We start from the raw sequence: 17,129 nt of genomic DNA on the forward strand, positions 1-17,129 counted from the left end.
CACGTCTGCAATAATAATTAACTAACAGACATGATTCCTAAAAATTAATAATGTACGAGCAAATCATGACTTTTCACTTTACACCTACCTCTGACTAGGCGTAGTATTTAGTCTCAGACGTAGCACTACGCCGAGATGGTGCAACGGGTATAAATTCTACCCACGACTTAAAGCGCATTTTACATCCAGCCTAGTCTTACAACCCGGGTGTACGTCCAGCTGGTGCAACCGGCCCCAGGTTTGCACACATCTCAGGAGGGATTTTGATCCACTCCTCTTTACAGATCCTCTCTAAATTCTTAAGGTTTCTTGGCTGTCATTTGGCAACTCGAAGTTTCAGCTCCCTCCACAGATTTTCTACACGATTGAGGTCTGGAAACTGACTAGGCCACTCCATGACCTTAATGTGCTTCTTCTTGAGCCACTCCTTTGTTGCCTTGGCGGTATGTTTCGGGTCATTGTCATGCTGGAAGACCCATCCATGATACATCTTCAGTGTTCTGGCTGAGGGAAGGAGGTTCTTGTCCAAGATTTTACAGTACATGGCCCCATCCATTTGCCCCTCATTGTGGTGAAGTCGTCCTGTACCCTTAGCAGAAAAACAGCCCCAAAGCATAATGTTTCCACCTCCGTGCTTGACTGTAGGGATGGTGTTCTTGGGGTCATAGTCAGCATTTCTCTCCCTCCAAACACAGTGAGTCGAGTTAATGCCAAAGAGCTCAATTTTGGTCTTATCTGACCACAGCACTTTCTTCCAAGCCTTCTCTGAATCATTTTGATGTTCTTTGGCAAACTTTAAACGGGCCTGTACATGTGACTTCTTGAGCAGGGGGACCTTGCGGGCGCTGCAGTATTTCAGTCCATTACGGCGTAGTGTGTTACCAATGTTTTGCTTGGTGACTATTGTCCCAACTGCCTTAAGATCATTAACAAGCTCCTCCCGTGTAGTTCGGGGCTGATCCCTCACCTTTCTCATGATCATCCTTACCCCATGAGGCAAGATCTTGCACGGAGCTCCAGACCAAGGCCGATTGATGGTTGTTTTGTATTTCTTCCATTTCCGAATAATCACACCAACAGTTGTCTCCTTCTCACCAAGCTTCTTGCTGATGGTCTTCAGGGCTGTACAGTGCGACATGTATGTAATAGTGTGTGAAGTGATTTTGTTGTGCTTGTTTGTGTGTGTGTGTGATATTGACGGCGCACTGCTATTATACATAGTAGTTGTAGTCTATTGAGCGATTAAAACTCGTGTCCCTGCTGCATTGAGTCATTTCATACAACTCCATTTCCCACAATTCCTAAGTAATGCGCCCATAATTTCTACGCAGCTGCTAGTTGAGCGTGTTGACGGGAAAAATTAAGCAGTATTTTCAAGTCATCCACGAAAACCCCAAACGAGCCTGTGAGGAAGAAATGACAGAAGCAACTTTACCAAATGAAAGTAAGGGAGAAACAAAAAAGAACATGTATAGATACAACACCAAGTGGAAAAAGGATTTTCCTTGGTTAATTTTCGATGCAGACCAACAGCTCTTGTTTTGTAGCTGGTGCAAGGAGGCTCCAGAAAAGATTAAAGTAGACAACCCCTTTGTGATGGGTAACAGCATTTTTAAAAAGGATAACATAAAAAACACAGCACTTCCCAGCGTCATCTGCTTGCAAGAGATGCATTCATGGCCAAACAACAACCTGAGCGGGCTGGCACGCTGCGGCACACCCTCAGATCCCAGGCAGCCAAAGCAGATGATGCTGCTTTCCGTGAAGTTAAAATGAAAATGAATGTGGCGTATTGCATCGCTAAAGAAGAACTTCCTTTCACAAAGTTTAAACCGTTGATTTTGTTCTGCAAAAAGAATGGAGCGGATATAACGCCATCTTATGATAACCACGTATGATGTAGAGAGATAATTTCTATGATAGTTGATGAAATGAAATCCGATCTGGCGGATGAAATTAGAGCAAGCCGCTACCTTTCTGTGATGATCGACTGGGACACGGACGCATCGAACAAGGAATGCGAAATGGTCTATGTTCGAATCCTTCAGAATGGAAAGCCAGCAAACAAGCTGGTCGGGCAACAGGAACTAAAATACAGCCATGCATTAGGTGAGTATAGGTTACTATTAGGGTGTTTTTCAATAATGAGACAATAATTCAAACAATTTATGCAGAGTTCCTTGTACTTTTGATTAATTTAAGTTATCTATGTCATTTAAGGAGTTCTACAAGCCACCAAGACTGCTTTTGAGCAGCTAGGACAGGAGACAGATTGAATAAACAAGCTAGTAGGCTTTGGAGCGGATGGAGCTGCAGTGAATATGGGATGACGTGGAGGTGTCACTGCCCTGCTTAAAGAAGAGGTCGGGAAGCATGCAGTTCCATTCCACTGCATGCATCACAGGTAAATTTGATTATTGCTTTGGTTAGATATGCTGAAAGTAATCTAATATACATTAAAAATTGGTATAGGTAATTTCATTCATAGTCAGAACAGTAATAACTTCCTAATTACTAATGGTAAATTGTAAACATTAAGACTTTGATGCACCATATCACACATAAACATGTACTTACTGAATAAATATATAAATAAGCTTTTACACTGCTTTTCATTTAGATTGGAATTGGCTATGCTGACTGTCCAAAAAAAGGAGCCCATGGTAGCTAAACTTTATGACCTCCTCTTCTTGCTATGGAAAACATTCCACTATAGCCCAAAGTCTCTGAGGGAGCTGCAGGCATTGGGCAAAATGCTGGGTGTTAACATCAGTAACCCTTTCAATGTCAAAGGCACACGTTGGATTCCTCATGTTGAGCGTGCATTACATGCACTTCTCAAATCGGCTGGACAGAATGAACAGGACAGCAGCCAGTATGCTGCAACCCTACAACACATGAGCAGCCTGTCTGCATCTTCTCCCTCTGCTGAAATGAAAGGCAGAGCTAAGAAGGTAATACATTTCAAATTGGGCTGCTCAATTCTTTTTTTAACGTTGTTTCATGAAATTGTTCCTTTTTCTACAATTTCTAAAAATATAATTTTTCAGATCAAGTGTGAGATGGAGCGTGTAGAGTTCTGCGCCTTTTGCCACTTTATGGCTGATGTATTTGCAGAAATAGGGAGCCTTAGCCGTATCCTACAGGGAAATGACTTGATCTTACCCAAGGCCTCTGCTGAGCTACAGAGAACAGTGTCTGAATTGGAAGAAATTAAGTTGAGGCCTATACCAGGAGGGATGTTAGAGAATTTTCTTAGCATACAGCGTGAGGGAGGGACTGTTACTTTTCAGGTGTGATACAATAGCAAATAAGAGATTTACAAAATAAATTAATCTTAATGAAATGGCAACTGTATTTTGCTATTGGTGTTAACATTTTTCAGAGTGTGGAGCTGAAAGGGCAAATTCCCTTGACTGGTGATGCATTCAGCAGTCTCCATGTGACAGCAACTGTTGACATTGCAGTGGAAGAAATAAGATCATGCTTCAGTTGTTTGCTGAATCAGTCAGGGGAAGTTGAAGTTGAATGCTTCAGAATATTCAACCATGATGCATGGCCAGAGAGTCAAGCTGCATTACTGGACTATGGCAGGGCAGCGGTTCAGTCTCTTCTCCAACATTTTGACAAGCTTCTTAGAAAGTGAGGGCAGATAAGTGGTTAGGTGATATGTGTTTTATGAATCTATCAAAGAAGATTCAGTGTTTTAATTTTACCAAGTTTCTGATGTCTAAATGTCCCCACACCATATTTTTTTTGAAGCCCCTAATCAGGACCACCTTTGCAGACAGGTCATACCTAGGGCTGTGGCAGACACTTCTTACCAAGGAGCCATATTGCTCAGACTTTAAGGTATGTGGGCTATACTTAACATTCTTCACAATTTACAAAATTGTGTCTACTTTCCTGAATAAATCGAGTTTTACATATTTATATTTATTTCAGAACTTTCTGCACTTGACTGAAAAACTTGTGATTGGCTTGTGATGCCAATCTCGTCCACTCAGTGTGAGCGAGGATTTTCAGACCAGAATCGAATAAAGAACACTACCCTCTATGTCTCCACTGCTGAGGACTTAATCCGTATCAGTGCAGAAGGCTGACCATTGGAGGAATTCAATCCAAATCGGATAGCAGCTAAATGGATTACCTCTTCTAAAAGGGCCAGGAGACCAAATACAAAAGAGTGGCCAGCAGACATGCTAGATCTGTGACACATACACTCTGCACTAAACTAAAAAAAAGATGCAACTGTTGATAGTATTATTCTCAAAGGAGTTTCATGGTATAGGTTTGTTTGCTAGTTTGCAAATTTAGTGTTTTATTTAGAGCTTTTATTTAGTGATGTCTGCCCACAGATCTATTCTTACTTTGATGTGTAATGTTGAGGTGTAAGTGGTGTTGTTTCTGCACTCTTCCATTTTTAGCAAATAAAGAAAAAACTTTGTCTAAAACAATTTTTTGTGATAGTTTGTATTTTTTGTGCTCTGTATGGAAAATCAATGTAAGTAATGAACTCCATTACTTGTGTTTGTTTTCAGACATGATAACTTAATGATAATGATTAAGTTTTATGTTTGTGCTTCAACAGTTTGGCCTGTGCTACAAAACTTTCAACCTCTGTAGCACCACCCTTACGATAAAGAAGTTTATTCAAGTGTGCTCTTAGTATACTTCTTTTAAACTAAAAACAGGAAAGTATACTTTCAGTCTACTTTTTATGTACTTTGTGTAGTCTATACTTAAAGTGTACTAAAAAGCTACAAGTATTTAGTTAGTAAACTATAAGTATACCTATAAGTTCACTTTTAGTATAGTTGCAGTACAAACTAAATACATAGATGTAAACTAGTAGTGTACTCAAAGTTTACTTCTGTTATACTTAAAGTATACTTTTATATGCTAGAAAGTGGGCCAATTTAGTACCAAGGAGTATTGAAATATTACACTTACAAGTATACTACTAGTAGACTGATATTTGTATACTTACTACATAAAGTATACTTAAAAATATACTTGAACTTTACTTAAGTATACTTAATCAAATAAACTTGAAGTATACTACTTTTTGGTAAGGGCAGTGCTATGTGCGAAAAAAAGTTAACATACAGCCCTGGTCTTGTAGCCCATTCAAGCCTTGTGCAGATCTATGTCTCTGACATTCTTTGACAGCTCTTTGGTCTTGCCCATGGTGGTGGGAGAGGTTGGAATGGAAGATACAGATTGTGTGGACAGGTGTCTTATACATCTAACGAGCTGACATTAGGAGTGACTTCTTAAAGTGGCAAGACTAATCTGTGTTCCACATGGGCACATAACCAATCTGTGGGAGCCAGAATTCTTGCTGGTTGGTAGGGGATCAAATATTTATTTCACTCACTGAAATGCAAATCAATTTCTAACCTTTATATAATGTGTTTTTTCTGGATTTTTTGGTTGATATTCTGTCTATCTGTTAAAATAAACCTACCATAAAAATTACAGACCCTTCATTTCTTTGTAAGTGGGCAAACTTACAAATTCAGCAGGGGAACAAATAAATATTTTCCCCACTGTATATGCGCAGTACTCTTACGGGACATAGCAGTCCCAGAAGGGAGTGATGGGAACCTTGGGCACGTATCCAGGCTGGGGTCTCAGGACAATGTGAGAGTAGGCCGGCCCAAACTGAAAATGCTTGTAGGTCCCCAACCCTCTTGATGGAAGTGAGCATGGTCAGGAGCACTGTCTTAAGAGACAGGATCTTAAGCTCAACTGACTCAAGTGGCTCCCTCTGACGTCCAGCCAGGACAAGAGAGAGATCCCAGGAGGGTACGAAGGGTGGCCTAGGAGGGTTCAACCGCCTAGCACCCCTCAGGAACCTGATGACCAGGTCATGTTTTTCTAGGAACCGGCCGTCCACTGCATCGTGATGCGCTGCGATATCAGCGACATACACTTTCAAGGTGGAGGGTGACAACCTACGCTCCAACCTTTCTTGCAGGAAAGCACGACTCCGATCTGGCAGTTTTGGGGGTCTTCTCGGTGAGAAGAGCCCCAAACCATGAACAGACTCCACTTCAAGGCATAAGCTCGCCTGGTAGAGGGAGCTCTAGCTTGAGTGATGGTGTCAACCACTGCCAGGGGCAGATCACTTAAGCCTGCCACGTCCCGTCCAGGAACCACATGTGGAGGTTCTAGAGGTCTGGACACGGGTGCCATATAGTGCCCCGCCCCTGAGAAAGAAGGTGCTTCCTCAGTGGGATGTGCCAGAGAGAGACTGTCGCGAGGAGCATGAGTTCCGAAGACCAGGTACAGGTGGGGCATTAAGGCACAACCAGCAGGACCTGTTCCTCGTCCTCTCTGACCTTGCACGTTGTCTATTCGAGGAGACTCACTGGGAGAAAGGCATACTTGCGAAGACCCCGGGGCCAGCTGTGTGCCAGTATGTCTGTGCCGAGGGTGACCTCGATCAGGGAATAGTATAACTATGTGGGAGGTTTTGTGGGAAGCAAACAGGTTTACCTGAGCTTCCCCGAATCAACTCCAGATCAGTTGAACCACCTGGGGATGGAGTCGGCATTCTCTGGGGAAAGTGAGCTGTCGTGAGAGTGCATCTGCTGCATGGTTGAGCTCCCCCGGAATGTGGACGGCGCACAGTGACTTGAGCCGTGTCTGACTCCAGAGGAGGAGATGGCGGGCAAGTTGCGACATGCGACGTGATCAAAGACCTCCTTGACAGTTGATGTATTATACAGCCGCAGTATTGTCAGTGAGGACCAACAAGTGCTTGCTCTTCAGCATTGGCCGGAACTGTTGCAGAGCTAGGAGCACTGCCAGCAACTCCAGGCAGTTGATGTGCCAAAGCAGTTGAGGCCTTGTCCAGGACCCTGAGGCTGCCTGCCCGTTGCATGGCTCACCTGGCAAACTGAATCGCATAGCAGCTCTACAGGGCAATCGCTGCGTGAGGAGTGAGAGGTCCGTGGGGACTGGCCCGGCGGATTAGCTCTCACTGTAATCCTCATATCTCCCAAAGCACTAGCCGGCTGTCCTCTGCTTGGAGCAGAGAAACCGGGATGGGTAGTGACAGAGGGGTCTGCTCCTTTCCCTTTAAGAAAGGAGGGATGCGATTGCAGCGTTCCCATGGTCATGCGCTCGCAGTGCGGGCATGAAACATCTGTGAACGCATCTTCAGCATGCTGTTTGCCTAGACATGAAGACAGCACTCATGGCCATCATCAGAGGACAGGAAACAACCTCAAACAAGAGGACACGGATGGAGCAGCATCTTTAAAAAGACATGAGTCATCCGAGATTTGCTCTTTTAGAGGAAACTGCTCTTTTAGTTGAAGCGTCCAGGGGAATCGCTGAATCAGGCACACCGCTGTACACACTGTAACGCCAACCCGGAACAGCTGTCTGAGGTGAAATGGCTTTGTGAATTGCACTCTCATACAATCAATCGGCTCTGAAGCAAAAATCTGAATGAGTGAATGGACGCTGCCGCCTTATATACCCGTGTGGACAGGGGAGTGGCTTGGCATGCAAAATCCACTCGCCAATTCTCATTGACGTTTTCTCTTTAACTCAGAGGTGATTGGGGCTCCCAAGTAAGACCCCTAATGTCGTCACAGCATAACTCGTATTGACCGACAGATAGGGAACAATGAAGTCACCATTCTTACCAACGCAGTTCTCTTCAAGTCCAGTTGTAATTTCGACTCTCAAAATGTATAATCAGTTTAAAGAAGCATTTCAATTCACAGACTTCTCCTTGGAAACCCCCATATGTAATAATAATCTTTTCCCAGCTGCCAAGCTAGATTCTACTTTCAAGCAATGGCAGGACCTCGGCCTAGTTAAATGTAGTAACTTTTTCATTGACAGTATTTTTTGCTAATTACAATGATCTGGTTCAATGAGGTGGAAAAGAATGCAGTGGAGTGAGAAGAAAATAGAAAATAAAGGAAAATGTATAGCTCATTCAGTCAAACTTATGGATAAGGATTATTTGTAGTGCAACCTTATGATTTGAAATGATTTGTTTCAGTCAGTAGGCTCAGTAGAAAAAAGGTGGATACAGCGTTAATGCTTATTTCACTTTAACCTGTTCTAATATCCATAGCTTAGTTGGCGTATCCTCACAGCAATATAATAGACCGCTTCTGCTGCATAAATACAGTTGTGTAAATACGTAAATACATACTGTGTAAATCCTTTGAAATGAAATCCTTCATCCTAAATTTAAAAAAAAAAACTTTGTCTTTCTCTTAATTTATTCCTTTCCTTTCTAGCTTGTACTTATTTGAACAATGCCTAAAACTTGGTATTACGAGCACTTCCTGTGTCTGTTTGCCTCTTTAAGAAGAATCGCTTTATGTATTCCCCAACTGTAAGGCGCTTTGGATAAAAGCATCTGCAAAATTACCACATGTAAATGTAAATGTAAATGCTGCTGCTTATTTGCTTAGTAATTCTCTCCTACATCGAATGCAAGACTGTTAAATATGATGGTTAGTTAATAAGTTGTTTTTGACTACTTATTTAAGAATTAATAGGGTAGACCAATATGTACAGTGATATGGAGTAAAAGAGTGTTTACTTAAAATGATTTCAGATAGTGTCTGAAATTGTACTGCAAACTGCTACAGCAAACACTGGTCAAGTATTTGAATGTTAAGCAGCAAACTCAGGACTTTCTGAGGGGCAAATTTTTACCCTGAACTTTATTTAGATCCTGGCTCCTACGGTGGAAACACACCGAGTACTGCTCCAAAGTCCCTAGTTCCTGGGGTAAGTTCCTGTAGTGGAAACGGGCTTAAGCAAGTGTTTCACTGACGTGATCTGGAGATCTTTGCTAATTTTACCCCGTGTTACTGCGATTCTGTCTACACTGGAAGCAGCGCTGATTGACACAACAACAAACTGATGTCTTTATTTAGAACATACAAGCATTCGTGCCGCTTCTGATCTGAAAGAGAAATGGATTCGCGACATGACGCAACAGTGCTCGCATCCGATCTAGATATGTTAGGATCACAAGGAAGGTAATTCTAAGACTATTTTTCACAGCTTACACTACACAATGTCTCGTAATCTTGTAATGTCATCTCTATGGTTCTGTTGGTGGAGTAACCCTGTGTTTGCATCTCTCTAGTATTTCCTCTCCTCCTACTATATGCGCGTATCAGTGGGTGGGGCTAAAGTGGCAGTGATGTAGACATAGACGTTGATCTTCTCCTGCGGAGGCGGAGCTTAGCCACATATTATGTCATAAAGTGGCACATTCCAAAACAAGTTGTTTTCTGAGCATGGTTTCAATAAAAGCTGTTATTAAACTAACAAGAAAGTTTTGAGTTTTGAAACTTACAGGATGTTTTATAGTATATTGACCTGTTATATGTCAAAAGGTCAAGGGAAATTTAATTTCTCAGTTCATGACCCCTTTAAGTAATGATGACATGATAAATGTATTTTGTACTTTCAAGTCTGCATTAAATTGTGGTGGAGTAAAAAGTATTATTTTTCCTTGTATGTGTAATTGAGTAAAACAACAACAACAACAAGTATTCGGTTTTAACAGAACTCAAGGAAAATACAGATTCCCCAAAACAATACTTAACTAGTAGTGAAGTACTTTCATTCAAATAATTTTCACCTCTGCCACGGTGCTTGGTGGGCAGTGCTTCCAATGTGCTGCATAATCTCAGTTCTCAGTTGATTTGAAGTCTACATTTCCATAATTATTGATAGTAATCTTTTTGCAGCTTTACAGGCAAAGGTTCTTGTTTACTTGCATTTCAATGAAAAGTGCAGCCTGCAGGCGGGTCGTTTTGAGTGAACCATACTAATAGAACTATTTAATTTGTTTTGCTGTGTTCATGCTACAAAACATATTACAAATGCAAGCTTTTTCACATTAAAATAATCTTAGATTCTTTTTCAGATTACATAAATCTCTTCTGTGGTAAAAATATTTTAGATATGTAAAATTAGAAGTTAATTCACCTTTATTTATGTAGTACTTTATATCATACAGATTGTTTCAAAGCAGCTTTACAGTGATAAACAAGAAAATAATGATTCAGTGATGCAAACAGAAATCAATTCTGCTTTAAATCATGTATAAAAAGTCAATAGTAAACAGTGATTATTCATTATTCAGTCATTGTAGAAAATAAAATAGTTTAGGTAGGGTGAGGCACTGGAAAAAATGCACTGATTAAAAAAAAATAATAAGAAGAAAATTATATATATATAATTTCTTGGTTTCTCTTGGTTTCTAACTTAACCCAGCGTTTATTGTTCATTATTTTCTGCAGGAATGCTATAGCCCATTTGTGAACGGGAGTTTCTTTGAGCATGAGGGGCAACCTTTGTGTGAAGCTCACTACCACCAGTCCAGAGGAAGCGTGTGCCAGGCATGCCAGGAACCCATCCTGGGGCGCTGTGTCACCGCAATGGGTGCCAAGTTTCATCCACAGCATCTGGTGTGCCACTTCTGCCTGAAACCCCTCAGCAAAGGCTGCTTCAAAGAGCAGGACAACAAACCATACTGCCACCCCTGCTTCATCAAACTCTTTGGCTGAGGAGAGTGAGGAAAGATGATAAAGCAGATTACTCAACTGCCATCCAGCTTTTCATGAAAAAAAAAAAAAAATGGTTGCCAAATATACATTGTATGGCCAAATGTACTGTATGTGGACACACCCTTCTAATTAACAGATATAACTATTCTTAATCTTAAAGGTGCACTATGCAGGACCCCCCCCCCCAAAAAAAAAACAAACAAAAAAAACAAATACAAATACAAAAAAAATAATCTCTTTAAATTATTACTTATAATCCATTAGTATGTGGTGGTGTTTGTGCATTTCTGTGCTGCAACCTTTTTGCCAGATGCTGCTTCAGTTTGGGCTGCATGTGTTCTTGCAACTGATACCATGTCAGGGGCATTGAGGAGCATTTGAGGAGTAGCTTTAAGATTGAAAAAAGATAGGGGTAGTCAAACCTGGTAATTATAAGGGGCTGAGCTCTTTGCATATTTTTGGCCTGTTTTCCAAGTGCTTTTCAAACCTGTCCTGGTGTCTGATAAAGGAGACATCCAAAATGTGCAAGGGTGGGGGGAGAAGCATTGATAAATATATCACTGATAAATAACAGTGACTGATGAATAAATAGATTTTAGAGGGAAAGTCTGAGCCCCTATCAATCATACTGACCAGCTCAGTTCATGGATTTGCCTATTGATCAGCTGACGACTAATTTATCTGGGTTAAACGTCCCCGTATCTCAGTCATGAGAGTCTAAAGAGGTTTTAGACAGAGAAGAGACAACCAAAATGTGCAGTACTGGGGAGGGTCTAGGAATAGTTTGAAAACCCTGGACCACAAAAATCAAACCATACTTTATCCATATTATAATAGGTTTAATAATAATTGTAGTTATTGTAGTAACAACTTTACTGTTTGTTGTTAGGAGGTTTTGAACTTAGGGTGGGCAACACCATCAGTTCAATAACCAATTTGAAGGGTTTGATTATATTCTATCACTTTGAAAGCCCCTTCCCTTTAGAGGAGCCTCCAAGATTAGCAAATCAAAGTGTAATGCTCTGATATGGTAAAAGCGTAAAAGTAAAGCCATTTGAAATATGAAGGAAAATAAAAAAGGAAAGCAATTTGAATTATAAAATGTGTATCCAAAATAGACCTACAAAATATAGGCTTTATAATTAAGTTTTTCTTTATATATTTCTTTGTAACTTTGAGTCTGATTTTTAACTATCACCTCCACTTTTGAGCAGAGTGGAAAATGACATACCCGAACTGAAATCTTCACAGTTTATGAATGCTTCACACTACAGGCCTAATCACTGTCTTTTTTAAAAGAAGAAACAGTTTTGGAGTTTGCAGTATACCAAACAATATAACAATATGACTGAAATTATGACATTATAGAAGTCACTATGAATCAAAGTTGAAAATGATTTCCTTCTTTTTTTGTTGTAATATTGCAGTGTGTATTATAAATTATTTATCAGTGTACATCATACAAAAGAAAAAAAAAGACCTTTGATCGAAAACATTAACATGCCTGCCCCCCTTTGCAATTTCATATTTTATATGATGACGTGTACAGCAATGCAAGGGCTGGGAAATAAGATGCGTAGCCAGATGAGTTTCAGTCCTTCTCCTCCAGAAACTCATCGCTCACATGATGCAGCTGCAAAAATTAACCAATGTCATTGGGCCAATAAATTACTGATGGACAAAACCAAATACTGCCCCACCTATTGTGATGTTTCAATCTGATGTATGTCACAATATGGAAATGCCACAACCGCAGTTTCCTAATGAATTCATTTTAAAGAAAGTACACAAAAACCACAGTGTCCATTTCAATTTAGAGCTTTTTTTCTGCCCCTCTTCCTGCCTTGTGCACCTGAAATTTTGTCCTTTGTTTGTTTATTTGCTGCATATGTTGTGTTAGCCACATAACTAATGTGTATGGTAGCTATAATCGTCATGATCTGGGCAGTGCCTAACACAAGGATCTCCAACCATATTCCTGGATAGGTACCATTCTGCAGACTTCAGTTCCAACCCTGCTCCAACACACCTGCCTGCAATTATTAAGTAACCCTGAACACTTTGATTAGCTGGTTCAGTTGTGTTTGATTGTGGTTGGACCTGAAGGGTTAACCCTAACCCTAACCTGCAGGACAGTAGGGCTCTAATTTCCAAACAGTGTTTTTGGCTTGCTCTAAATCACTATAAGGTAAGGTAAGCCTATAATAATTATTGATATTTTAAAGCTGTCGGGCGAAGAGGGACAGGCTACTACTATATGCAGTGAAAGGCTTGAAGCAACAACAATGAACCTTGAACTGAAAGTAGTTCACATATCAAACGAGAAAGTTTGAATAGCATCACATTTGTTGTTCTTTGACTATGTTCACAAAACAAAACAAAACATTAATGTTTATGCTGGTAACAGTGCCAATCTCTAAAATCTGGTCTACTTGCCTATAAATAGCTTAGAGAAGTTATAATAGTTTTAACCATTTAACCTTATCTGATATGAATAGATGTCGTTATGTCAGCATTGCTAAACTTTTGTAATGTTATTTTAAAACAATTGTTTTCAACAAGTCAAAATAACAGCAGAATGAAAGCTAATTACCTGTTCATAAGAGATATTTTTGGATGTCTGTCTTTTATTAATTATTGGGGAAGTTTTTATATCTCTAGTGACATTCTCACTGATAAGGCTATCACATGGTTCATATTCATGAAACCAAAACAAAACAATGTTCTTCTGCAGGTAACTTGTAATTACTTTACCTGTGAAAACCACTTTCTTGTTCATGCAATGCACAATGTAAGGCTGTTTTTGAAAGCTGTTCTTTAGAGAACCACCAGATGGCGGCATTTATGATATACTCTATATTGTAATAAATAAATAAATAAAACGTACATGTATACAGAATTAGTGGGAAAACATTATTTAATAAAAATAAATGTGTACAGTGTAATTGGCAAAGAAAAATTAAAGACATTGTGATAAAGAATAAACAGGTTACTAGTGCCGAAAAGGTAATTAATTATATACACACAATTATTTGTAATTATTAATAATTATTATTAACACATTGGCTTTATACTGCAGCTTGATGTCATAGCATTTATTTTTTATTTTACATATTGTCTATTCCAGCTTTCAGTTTGAAGTCTTGTTTTTGTAAAGCTACATATTGTGATTTTGCTGTATCACTTACCAAACAACCAAATAGTAAAATGGTATGCTTGATTGATTATATCATTACTGTACAATATTCCCAAAGAAAATAAATTTCTTTATTCATTAACAAATTAAGCGGTAGACTTTTTTTTGTTTGTTAGGACCCTAAAGATACTATGCCACCTAATTATTAACTTATGTGAACTGGCTGAAAAATGCCTGTGGGTGTCAGACTCTGGGCCAGGTTTTGTGTGTGTCTTTGCTCCCTATGTGCTGAGGGGAGATGGTAACACTTGTTTTCTTGTTAGATTCCCACAATGTGTTTATTTGGATTCCTAATGCAATGAGATGATTGAGCTCAACACTCATTCCCTTATCTGTTTAGTGAAACTTTTCCACTGGGCCAATCAACTGTACTGCCTGGAACTACATAGCCAAAAAGCATGTTTCCCCATTGACTACCATTCAAAAACTTTACTTAAAAATATTACATCAGGAGTGATCAATCATATTTCTGGAGATCTACTTTTCTGCGTAGTTCAGTGCCAACCCTGCTCCAACAAACCAAGAATGATTTTGATCAGCATTTAAGTGCTCATAGCAGAAGGCTCTCTCAAATGGTTATCCCCATTTAAAGTAACCCAAAGGTGAAAATTACCCCATGATTTACTCAAGGCTTCCTAGGTGTGTATGACTTTCTTCTTTCAGACGAATACAATTGGAGTTATATTAAAAAATTTCCTGGCTCTTCCAAGCTTTATTATGGCAGTAAATGGGTATTATTTTTCATTAGTCCAAAAGAAGTCCAATAAAGCGCATCTATCTATCATAAAAAAGTGTCCCACACAGCTCCGGGGGGTGAATAAAGGACTCCTGAAGGGAACTGATGAATTTTTGTCAGACAAATATCCATATTTAAAACGTTATAAACGGTAATCTCTAGCTTCCACTAACTGTGGAACATGCATTCACAAAAGAACGTCGTTCCAGTGGATGACGTAGAATGTAGGCTTAGCGTAAGCGCCGGTGAGAAGTGATGAACGCGGAAACACAGAGGAGAGAGCAAAACAAAACACCAGTCACGAATTAGAAGTACAAAATGAGGATTTGTAAAGAAAAATGCCAGAGGATTTCAATATAAGCCAATAGGAGATTGGTTTTCCTTTGATAAACAAATGATACTTTGCTTCCTTTGCTCCTATAAACAAAACTTGGTTCTCGTGAGACTACCATATTGTCACCGGAGCTTACGCTAAGCCTATGTCCTACGTCATCTGTTGGAAAGGTGTTCTATTGTGCACGTGTGTACGAAAGCTAGCGGAAGCTAGAGATTACTGTTTATAACGTTTTAAATATGGGTATTTTTCCTACAAAAATGCATTGAGGAGGCCTTTATTCATCCCCCGGAGCCATTTAGGACACTTTTTAGGATGAATGGATGCGCTTTATTGGATTTCTTTTGGACTAATGAAAAGAGAGAGAGAGAGAGAGAGAGAGATGGCAATGCCTGCTTTATAGTTAAACTCATCAAAGTTAAATTATGTTTATTGTGTGTCTGTGTAGATTTTTTTCATGCACGTTGTTAGTGCAAATATTTTGCACTAGCTGGAAGGTGAGCTAGTTCATGGCTACAAGATTCACGGTTAGTTGTAACCCCAAGACTCTGGGTTCAGTCGGTCACTCTCGACGTCACGTCGGTGATGACCGATGAATTGGGATCTCACCAGAGAGACCAATCCACTTCGAGTGTAACTAAATGAGCCAATGGACATTGGCATGCGGATTTCACATCTGGCTGCCACACCCCGCAGCGCGGGTATAAGAGGCAGCAGGTGCACCGCATTAATTCATCATTTCGCTTCGGAGCCGAGTGGTAGTGCATCACTACTGCTCTGTACTTCGGTGTTGAAGAGAGAAGCTAGCGAGTGCAGGCGTTACGGCACATCAGCGGTGGTCACGGTCTCATGAAAAAAAATATTAAAAAAAAAGATTGTCCTCGTGCAGACAGCCACACCAGGAGTGTGCGGTAGCCAGCTCCCCTGCGTGCTTCAGCAGAAAAAGAGCAAATCTCTAAAAGAGCAACACGGGTGATCGCGTCTTTTTAAAGATGGCTTATCACCGGTGCGTTTCTGGGTGCGGTCGCTTTCTGGCGCCTCGGGACAGTCACGATCGCTGCCTCACTTGTCTGGGTGTTGAGCACGCTGAGAAAGCTTTCGTGGATGGTGCATGTTCTATTTGTAGGGACATGGCCATCTCGGAGTTGCATGAAAGACTCCGTTACGTCAAACGTGGCGGGGTCCCTCTGCCTCTGCCGCGATCCAGCATTTGTCCCGGCAACCGGGGTGGCGCTGCGTCCGGTGGAGTCAGAGGTGATTTGAGGATTACGGTGACGGCTTCCCCAGAGGGAGTTCGTCACCCCTCAAGCACTCCTCAGCCGGTGGAGCGGCCGGAGGGGCGCGCTGGCCCCTCTACAGAATGGAGGGAGCTGGCCGTTTCTTTCAGTTCGCCCCCTGGAGACCAGATGTCGATCGCTGCATCGGAGGGCTCTCTCTCTCTCTCTGGGGATGACGACCCAGCTGCGTTGCCCCCTTCGGGTGTGGCAGCGTTGTCCAAGCCAGAACCAGAGATTACGGCTATGCTTTCCCGGGCCGCCAAGAATATTGGGCTCATGTGGAATTCTCCACCGCATCCCGATCCTTCGAGGCTGGATGAATAGTTTCTCGGTGGGGGTCGCGCTGGTTCTCAGCTCCCCCCTTCGGTGCCATTCTTCCCGGAGGTGCATGAGGAGCTTACAAGATCGTGGAAGGCACCTTTTACTGCCCGAAACAGGTCTTGTAGCTCCTCCGCTCTCACCACCCTCGGTGGTGGGGCCGCTTTGGGGTACGCGGGCATTCCCTCTGTGGAGCAATCTGTGGCCATGCAACTGTGTCCAACAGGCGCTACCACTCCGCGGGGTGACCCGTGTCTCCCCTCACGGGCCAGTAGGTATTCGTCAGGGTTAACTGGCAGTGCTTACAGAGCTTGTGGGGAGGCGGCTTCTGCCCTCCATGCCATGGCTTTACTGTGGCCACGACCTGGCAGTTCTACATGAACTGCATGCTGCGACCGACCTCACGCTTCGAGCGACGAAGGTGACCGCTCTGGGTCGTGCGATGTCCATGCTAGTGGTCCAGAAGCGCCATCTCTGGCTGTGTCTGGCCGACATGAAGGAGCATGATAAGGTGCAGTTCCTGAATGCTCCCGTGTCGCAGACCGGCCTTTTCAGCGATGCTGTCGAGAGCTTTGCTCAGCAGTTCTCGGCGGCACAGAAGCAGTGTCTGGCCGACATGAAGGAGCACGATAAAGTGCAGTTCAAGGTTATTTTCGTAAACGAAAACTAAAACTAAGACTAAAACGATTGATGAAAAAAC

The 17,129-nt window shown here is 41.5% G+C and overlaps 2 protein-coding genes across 5 annotated transcripts in view; both read left to right on the forward strand.

Moving 5' to 3' along the window:
- The window catches only part of LOC107674778 (transforming growth factor beta-1-induced transcript 1 protein), a 92,600-nt gene extending 81,511 nt beyond the window's left edge, over nt 1–11,089 (forward strand). For all 3 annotated transcript variants that reach the window (XM_016468889.1, XM_016468898.1, XM_016468883.1), the window contains one exon: nt 10,302–11,089. In XM_016468889.1, coding sequence (XP_016324375.1) covers nt 10,302–10,568 — 267 coding nt within the window. In that variant the 3' untranslated portion in view covers nt 10,569–11,089. The remainder of the gene's footprint in view (nt 1–10,301) is intronic.
- Nucleotides 1,150–4,401, forward strand: LOC107674810 (uncharacterized). 2 transcript variants are annotated; one of them, XM_016468916.1, is made up of 6 exons: nt 1,150–2,109; nt 2,221–2,404; nt 2,621–2,954; nt 3,051–3,293; nt 3,386–3,852; nt 3,946–4,401. In XM_016468916.1, the coding sequence occupies exons 2-5, from the start codon at nt 2,394–2,396 to the stop codon at nt 3,644–3,646; spliced, it is 849 nt and encodes a 282-aa protein (XP_016324402.1). In that variant the 5' UTR covers nt 1,150–2,109; nt 2,221–2,393; the 3' UTR covers nt 3,647–3,852; nt 3,946–4,401. The 2 variants fall into 2 exon arrangements, with proteins under 2 accessions (XP_016324402.1, XP_016324409.1); XM_016468923.1 differs by having other exon boundaries at nt 1,150–2,404.
- Nucleotides 11,090–17,129: the final 6,040 nt, after the last annotated feature.

The sequence above is a fragment of the Sinocyclocheilus anshuiensis genome, unplaced genomic scaffold (assembly GCF_001515605.1).
Source record: "Sinocyclocheilus anshuiensis isolate Anshui unplaced genomic scaffold, SAMN03320099.WGS_v1.1 scaffold890, whole genome shotgun sequence".
Lineage (NCBI taxonomy): Eukaryota > Metazoa > Chordata > Actinopteri > Cypriniformes > Cyprinidae > Sinocyclocheilus > Sinocyclocheilus anshuiensis.